The 8419-nt window shown below is 61.7% G+C and overlaps 3 protein-coding genes across 3 annotated transcripts; 2 read left to right on the forward strand and 1 right to left on the reverse strand.

Moving 5' to 3' along the window:
* Window positions 1-3128: 3128 nt before the first annotated feature.
* Window positions 3129-4230, reverse strand: MNEG_10092 (hypothetical protein; the record flags this gene model as incomplete). The annotated part of the gene is made up of 2 exons (XM_014041434.1): window positions 3129-3331; window positions 4200-4230. 2 exons carry the CDS (start codon window positions 4228-4230, stop codon window positions 3129-3131), a joined length of 234 nt encoding a protein of 77 aa, XP_013896888.1.
* A 373-nt stretch (window positions 4231-4603) lies between these two features.
* On the forward strand, window positions 4604-5068 carry MNEG_10093 (hypothetical protein; the record flags this gene model as incomplete). Its single annotated transcript, XM_014041435.1, has 1 exon — window positions 4604-5068. One exon carries the CDS (start codon window positions 4604-4606, stop codon window positions 5066-5068), a length of 465 nt encoding a protein of 154 aa, XP_013896889.1.
* Window positions 5069-7299: 2231 nt separating this feature from the next.
* MNEG_10094 (hypothetical protein) lies at window positions 7300-8112 on the forward strand (the record flags this gene model as incomplete). The annotated part of the gene is made up of 1 exon (XM_014041436.1): window positions 7300-8112. One exon carries the CDS (start codon window positions 7300-7302, stop codon window positions 8110-8112), a length of 813 nt encoding a protein of 270 aa, XP_013896890.1.
* Between the last annotated feature and the right edge of the window lie 307 nt (window positions 8113-8419).

An 8419-nucleotide genomic window follows, 5' to 3' on the forward strand; every position in this document is an offset into this window, starting at 1 on the left:
GGGTGGGGGAACGGTGAGCGGCGGCAGCACAACAGGGGGGGGCGCAGGGATGGAGGGGGGGGGGGGGGAACGTGGAGCTGCAGCAGCACGACAGCTGGGGCCAGAGGGGTTGGGAGTGCGTGTCTGTGAGGGTGTGAGCACTAGGCTGTCATCCCGTGTGTGTGGAGCAGATTGCAAGGACATTGGGACTGACTGGGATGATGGCAGGGGAGGAACCAAGTGGCCGGCCTTGGCGTAGCACTACGCCAAGCAGGTGCTGTCAAATTCGCTCTCAGTGCACGGAAGGGCGGTTGTGGTGTTGCGTTTGGGGCCCTGAGCCGCACAGCATGGTCCAGGCCCGCATCTATTCCCACCCCGCATCGCCGCCCCCGCGCTCCCTCGCCGCTTTATACCGCAGGTGCCACTACTGCCAGGGCAGCGGCTACCTGCCCTGCGGCCACTGCGTCGGCAGCGGCGTGGACCCCGCCACCCTCGGGCCCTGCGCGTTCTGCGCGGGCACATCCAAGGTTATGTGCACCGGCTGCCTCTGCACGGGCAAGACCATGGCCACGGAGCACGACCCGCGCCTCGACCCCTTCAACTGACGCGCCCCGGTTGACCCGGGCGAGGCGCCGCGACGCTTCGCGGGTGGGGAGCTTCGGCGCTTGCAGTTCAGCAGCCTTCGTGCAGCCAGCCATGGGGCCCCAGCCCCTTACAAGGACCCGGCGCAAACCCTGGGCAGGCCGACTGTGCACCTCTGGAGCCGTTGTCAACGCGTGCCTGGGCTGCCTGGCTTGACGGGCAGAGGCGCGGCGGCCTGCGCTTCTGCAGGGGCCGCTGGGCAGCGCGCGGCTGCAGCCCCGTGCATGTCTCGCGCGAGGCTGGGCCCAGGCCCGGCCGCACACAGTTTTGACCGACAAGCGCAGCGCGTTGAGTCACGCGGCGGTTTTTGCGCCTTGCGGACGCTCGCCGCTCTGGACACGGGCCCGAGGTCGAGGGGCGCCCCTCCCGCACATCCCATAAAATCTGTTGATCCAATCTGTGAGAGCCTCTTGACGGTTGCGTGTGCGGCACAACTCTTGGCCGCTGTCGAGCCGCACCTCACTTCCTCCCTCCCTGCTGGTTGCGATGAGCAGGCCGTATCCATGGGTGCGATGTTTGGTGTGCCTGATGTATCTGATGACGCAGAGAAACGAAAACCACACCTCACACGTGCGCTTTTTGAGTCTGGCACCGCAACGCTCCCGGGGGCACACTCCACCGCACCCCCTGCACCACATCACACCACACCCCCTGAGGCATGGGCGGCCGGCACCTGCAGCGGCCGGCATCACCATCTTCACGCACTGCATGTGTTTTTCGAGGGGGCGCCACCTCAGCAGCATAACATATCAGCATGCTGCAGGGGAGCAGACGGCGCTGACGGCCCTCTGATAGCTGCGAGCGCTCTGCTGTTGTGCAACACGGCTGGGACCTTTTGGTGTTTCGTAGGCCGCGTGCAGCTGCAGACACGACATGAAACATAGATGCACATCTTTGATGTTCGATTTGCTGATGCAGTTGAGCGCCCTCAGACGAGGGGCAGCAAAACAACGGCATGCTGCGTGAGCCCCCGCTTGCGATGCCAGCGCCTGGCAACCGTGCACCTCAAACGGTGATTTCGCACCTGCGTTCTTGTGAGTATGAGCGAGCGAGGCGGCTTGCTGAGCATAGTTGGAGTGGTAACAAAAAGTAACACTGGAGGTGGTGCCCTTGCTGACCACTGGCGGTGGGGTCTGCTGAGCTGGCTGGGTCCAAGGGCCCCAGTCAGCAGGTTGATCACCAGCAGCCTGAGGAGGCAGCACCCTGGCGCGAAAGCCATGACTCAGCAGCAGCAGATGACAGTAACCAATTGCAGTGAAATGCAAGAGTCCGTGGGTGGCAGATTTCCAGACAGGTGCCCTTTGCGGGGTGGCCTGAGCTCTGGTCATGCTGGCTGCAACCACATCTGAGCCTGGGATTACGCCTGCCAAGGTGGGAGCGCAGCGGTCCATTTGGACACTTCTGGCAAAGAACAGCAGCTGGTCGCGCAATGAGTGGCAGTGGATCTTTTAATGGCTAGAAAGAACTGGGGTATCACAGACGTTTGCGCCTGACCAGTCACTCCTTGTTCGACCCCCGAGGCAAGTTCAACACCCGCAGCGCCGACATGGGGGTTGCCATAAGCCTCTCCACGCCACGCGCCTTGACGAGGATATTCAAAATGATGGAGCTCTTCTTTCTTTGAAGCTGTCACGTATTCGAGGCAGTAAGCTCGCCGATTCGTAGGCAGCCGGAATCGAGCTCGTGTGCACGTGAAAGGCACACCAGCACGCATAAAACTGCTCATTATGCACAGGAACAGCCTCAGTCTGCGCCCTGCGACAGTCCTAAACCATCGTCCAGCGACGAGGGCTGCGCTGCGGGGCACGGCCCGGGCCCAGTTGGCGTGTGCGACGAGGTGGGCTTTCACATCGCCGTCGCCATCGCCTCGACGCCCGCTCCGTCAGGTGGCAGCCGGCTGCTATGATCCAGCAAATAACAATCAGCAGCCACAGCAGTCAGTCTTCGTGCCCCTGTCCCCAGATGGCGGCGGCACGTGGCCGATCCCAGCACACCTTGGTGGAGGCGCTGACGTCATCCTGCTCGAGCTGCCTTCGGCCACCTGGGGGGGCCTGTGCCCGATGTTGGCTCAACCTGTTGGCAAGCTGCCCCTTGGATCGACGCGCCTTGTCGCCGTGAGCGGAGACGGCTATGCGGCCGGAGTGCTGGCCGGCCTGGAGCTCCAGGCCGAGCGCCCGCCTGTCAGCAACGGCTGTTCCCTGCAGTACGAGCCGCGCAGCGACAGCTATTACATTATAGACGCAGGCAATTCTGCCCTGTCCCAGGCACTTAACGCCTGCCGGCGCGCCGGGCTCGACGTTGCCCGCGTCAGCTGCGCCGGGGGCAGCCCCGAGCTGCAGGTGGAGGTGCGCAGCACACACCCGTCGTTGGCGCTAGCAGCGTCAAGCGCGGCTGCAGCGGACTGTTCAACAGTCAGCCGGCGAGGTTTGTCAACGGCAGGCAACGTTGCTGACGCGGCCGGCCTTTTGATTCCTGGGACTCGGCTAGGGGTGCCTTATGTTCAGGTGTCAGGGCAGCAGCAGGAGCAGCAACAGCAGGAGCGACAGCGGCAGCAGCAGCGGCAGCGGCAGCAGCAGCAGCAGCAGCAGCAGCAGCAGCAGCAGCAGCAGCAGCAGCAGCAGCAGCAGCAGCAGCAGTGGCAGCAGCAGTGGCAGCAGCAGCGGCAGCAGCAGTGGCAGCAGCAGGGGCAGCGGGAGCAGCACAAGGTTGACTGGATTCCGTTTGATCCAGTCAGAGTTGAGCCGCGGCAAATACCACCAGGATTTGCTCGGAACAACAATCCTCCCCTCCTGAAGCTCCCAACCAAAATGCTGGAGGGCCTGTTGGCCAGCAGGGGCCAGCAGCTGCCGCAAGATGAGCGACCGCCACCATTCAACCCTGCAGCAGCACGGCTTGTGGCGGCTGAGGGTGACGCTGCAGCGGAGCTCGTGCTCCGCAGCTTGCCGCAGCCGCCCAGCGCCGAGAACCTCAAGGTGAAGTTTGAGTGGAGCAGCGAGCAGTGGAGGATGCCGGTGGCGCCTCGCTACGCACGTGACCTTACTGCGGCGCTGATGGTGATGCGCGACAGCGGAGGCACACTGGGGCTGATTGGCGCGCGCTTTGTAGGAGATGCACCACATGGTGAACTGCCGGTGCTGGAGCTGTTGGTGGTGAGCATGCCCTCACCAGGTGGATGCACCGCGCCCCCAGCAGCGACAGCGGCAGCGGCTCTCGCAGCGACAGCAGAGGGGGCGGTGGCGGAGGGGGCTGCGGCGGAGGGGGCGGCGGCTGTGGCACAGGCGCCGCGGCCGGCCGTAAGTTGTGGCAAGGCCAGGAACGGTGGTGATGTCATCAGCAGCACTGGTGCTGCCGGCCTGCCAGGTGCGGACGTGCTTGGTTCTGCACGTGCAAACAATTGGCTGCATTGATTTGTGCTGGTCAAAGCGTGCTGGACGCACATCTTGTTTTGGTTGCAGCAGGAGACAGTTCAAGCAACAGCGGGCGTGCTGCTGACTCAACAGCCCTGAATACTGAAGACACCTGCGAGGTTCGCTGCCCCTCGTATGCGTGCGAGCCGATGCATGCTAGCTCAAGCATACCTGCCAGGCCCAGTGCATCTGCAAGCTGCATCTCTCATGCTGTTTTCGCAGATAAATCCACGTCCTGGCAGCTGCAGGGTGCCACTGCTGTTTATGTGGGCGATGGAGTATGGGGGCCCCCTCGTTGGCTGGTCAACGGGGTGCAGCTGGCGGCGGGGATCAGCAAGGAGGTGTTTGAGCAGTGTCTGGAGGCGGGGCGCAGGGCGCTCCCGGCGATCGTCCCAGGCAGTGCAGCGGTGGGTGCGGCGGCGGCAGACGGCGGTGCCCACCTCGGCAGCATGAGCACGGCAGGCTTGGAGGACGTGGGTGACCGCGCCTCTGCCAGCAGTGGCGGCGGTGGCGCTGGCGGTGGTGGCACGATATATTTTTCGCCAGCTACAACCCCCAAACTCATCAGTGGCAAAATGGCAGAGGTTTTGGCTTTTGAGCTCTTCAGCAGCTACGTGGACGGCTTTGACAGCAGCTGCTGGCTGTCGCGCGACAAGCACAACGCCCCGTGGGACTTCGAGTTTGTGGATCGAGAGGGGGTGCTGGGCGGCCCGGACCGCAAGGGGTGGAAATGCCTTATCGACGTGAAGGGCTGCCGCGCTTCTCGTGGCCCAAGGTCACAGACCGAGGAGCCCTTTTTCATTGGTGCAAAGCAGCTCCAGGTCGCGGAGGACGCGCACGCTCATCCACAAGACAAGGTGCTGTGCATAATAGTTCGGATTGAGGGTCTGAACGGGGACCAGGACCTGCGCATTGATGTCCTGATGGACCCTGTGTGGCAGCTGAAACAGGGCAGGCTGATGGAGGTTGTGGGGGGTGGAAAAAGGGTGCTGAAAAACACGAGCAAGCTGGCGGTGGCCCGACTGCCCCCTTCCAGCTAGCGACTGATCGCAGTAGGAGTTTTTTTCTCGGACCTCCCGCTATCGTTGATGCGACTCTGCCTTGTCCTGCGAGTTGAAGAAGCCACTGCACTGGTGTGAGTGCCCCGGGTTGCCCTGCCCTTGCATCACGTCATTGCGGCTGTCACACCGGCGGCGTCAACATTCACATGCCTGCCCTTCATCAGTGCTCCTGGCACCCCTCACCACACCACACTGCCTGACAAGCCGGCTGTCTGGCCGCCATTGGGGTGGAGAGCCAACTTAATCACACCTTTTGGGCATCCAATTGCCACGCCAGAATGCTTGACGCAACACTCACGTTGTGGCTCCAGGCCACTGAAGTCGCTCAGCTTGCAACTCGATAGAAAGCATGTCCTGCTGCAATCACCACTCGTGCTTGGGACAAGCATGCCCATAACACCGATGCGCTGTTCAAGTGGGACTTGCCTTACACAATGTGTGTCTGAATCTTGTGGACTGACGGCTCCTGTGAGCCTGCACAAATGAATTTGATGTGACAATCATTGTAAGTGCCCGTCCACGTTGAATTGGACTTGACAGCCGCAGCTGGCACCGCAGCCGCAGCCGCAGCCACAGCCGCAGCCGCAATCACCTCCAGCAGCAGCAGCAGCAGCAGCAGCAGCAGCAGCAGCAGCAGCAGCAGCAGCAGCAGCAGCAGCAGCAGCGAAGGTATCAAGAAAAGGTTGCAAGTTGCAATGTATAAATGCATGTCAATCATTTTCAGCGTGCAATTGTGTGGGACACTTGCTATCAGTCGTTACTTGCACAACAGAACACAACCAGCAGCTGACATCACCAAGAACAAAATTCTCGTTGCCTGATTGAACACCTGACCTGCTGGCTTGCAGCTCAATTGCTATGCTTGAATTCTGTTGAAACTTGACGCATCAGCGGGTGTAGCTCTCGTACGTGCACTGACACGGGTACGCAGGGTTGGGTGAGGCGAGAGGGTGCATCTGAGACCACATGCGTGCTTGACAAACCCGTTGCTGTGTATCAAGCCAGTGTGAGCATTGCGCTGTAGCAATGCCCACAGTACCACATTCTTCAGGAATTTTGACGCTTGATCTTGCAAACCAATTTTGCAACGGGGCCCCTTGCTGCCCGTTTGCAGTGTCGGCGCTTGAGCCAGCTCTTCCTTCAGACGTCAGGCACACTGTGGACGCAATGACATATGCTGAAGGGGATTGCTATCATGCAAGTGGCCAGCCTTTCAACGTCGATAGCCGGGTTTCAGTAGTCAGCAGCAGCAATCACAGGAGGTAGGGCGATTGAACTCAGCATTACTTGGAAAAAGGGGGCAGGCACGGTGCTGCGTCAGATTTCGTATGGAAGATGGGCAAGCTGTGCAGGGGCCAGCGCAGGGTCCCGCCATGTTGTGTGCCAAGGGCCTCCTATCATACCAAGCAATTACACGAGGCTGGTCGCCAAATGCGGTCAACATATAAGTCAAACAAACCTCTCTGCATGGGCCCTCCTGAATACTACCCTGCAGAAGATCACCACCATCCCACAACGCACGATCACATTGACCGTGACAGTGCTCGTCGTTTGGCCTGAGGCAGTCGAGGCGGCAGTTGTATGGATGGCAAGGAACCTTCAAACGTGCTTTGGGCAGCAGAAGGACGACATATTTTACACAAAAGCACCTTCATGCACAACAAACGCTAGAGGCTCGTGGCATTCTTCGGTCGACCTAGGCAGCGCGTATTCATCAAGCCGTCCCGCGCAAAAGGCGCTCTTTCCTGTCACAGAAGTCTTTAAATATACGAATGTACGGTAATACCCTCATCATGCGGTCTGCAGCCGTTGCACCACCACGGCCGACGTCCATAGCTACGAGGCGAGCGGCAGCCAAGCCAACGTCACGTTGTGCCTCGCGCACACCGTCATCGCGGGTCGCCCTACAGGTGGCAGCAATTGCCCAGCCGTACAGAAACAGCAGCCAGCAGCCAGGGCAGCCGGCCCGCATCCCGCAGACCCCCGACTGGTGGCACTGCCCAGTCGAGCCAGTGGCCCACCTCGGGGCTGGGGGCCTCACTTGGCTCCCACTGTCAGAGTACACCCTTCAGCACCTGCTCCCAACCCTGCAGCTGCCAATTGATGGAGATCTGCAGCTCGGTGCAGTTCGACTCGTCGCGGCGCAGGGCGACCACGGCGCCGCCGCTGTGATTGAGGGACTGGAGCGGCGCCCGATTTGCATTCCGAGCATGATTCGCTCAAGCGGGGAACACGAAGGCTTCCACTTTGTCAGCCTAGGCCAGAAAGATGGACCCTTGTGCAAGGCGCTTGCCGCATGCCGGGACCGCGGGCTGGGAATCGCGGGGGCAGGCTGGGGTATCGCCACCTCGGGTGGCCTGGAGCTGCAGCTCGTCGTGGCTAGCGCCCTGCGTGCGCCGCCGTCAGCGGAGGCTGCGGCGGCGGCTGAGGCGGTCGCGGCGGCTGCGGCAGTCGCGGCGGCAGCCGCAGCGGCACCAGCAGCGGCGGCGGCGGGAGCGCCCGTCGTAGCGGTCTTCGCCAGCTCAGCAACTGTACCGCTCCGGCAGGACGCATGGCTCCTGCAGGAGTCTCTGCTGCAGCAGGCTGGCGACGGGTGGATCCCGATCTTGCAAAACAGCGGGCAGCCGCGGAACATCGCCGATTCGTTTGGAAAGAACGGCACAGCCGCCCTCAACGTGCCGGCGCATGTCATGCGTGAGCTGCTGCCGCGTGAACTGCTGCCTTTGGACAATGAGCCGCTGTACCTGCGGGCTGTGCGTCTGGTGGCCAGGTCAGGGGACGAGGCCGCGCTCGCTGCTGTGTCAGCCCTGCAGGCAGAGCCTGCGAACAACAGCATGGCGCAGTTCAAGCTGCGCTGGACCAAGAACAACAGCGGCGGGGAGCACCGCATTTACATGCCCATGCAGACACACCTCCGCGGCGCGCTGGTGGCCCTGCGGCACCGTGGGTTTGGGCTGACCCGCATGCGCTGGGACGCCGGGCCCCACGAGCTTGAGATCGAGGTCGCAAGCATTGCGCCGTAGGCTGTACCGGCCGTTTTTTTATCACATCACAGGCGGTGCGCCTTGCCTGCATGGGCGACACCCACCCGACGCATCGCCTGAGCGCACCCCAGACTCTCACGCTTGGTAGTGCTGCTTCTCACTAGTAGACCGTTGGCAACCAGAACCACACGCTACCAGCGGTGTGCCCCAAACTTGAAAGCACCACGAAGCTTCCCCTACCCAGTTGCTTTGTATGTCCGATGCTTCTCAAGCAGTCCTTTTTACATGTGGCATGCCCTCGCGCCTGTTGCATCGATTACCTACGCATATACAAGGCCTTCACTAC

Source organism: Monoraphidium neglectum, assembly GCF_000611645.1.
Source record: "Monoraphidium neglectum strain SAG 48.87 unplaced genomic scaffold scaffold02176, whole genome shotgun sequence".
NCBI classification, from domain to species: Eukaryota; Viridiplantae; Chlorophyta; class Chlorophyceae; order Sphaeropleales; family Selenastraceae; genus Monoraphidium; species Monoraphidium neglectum.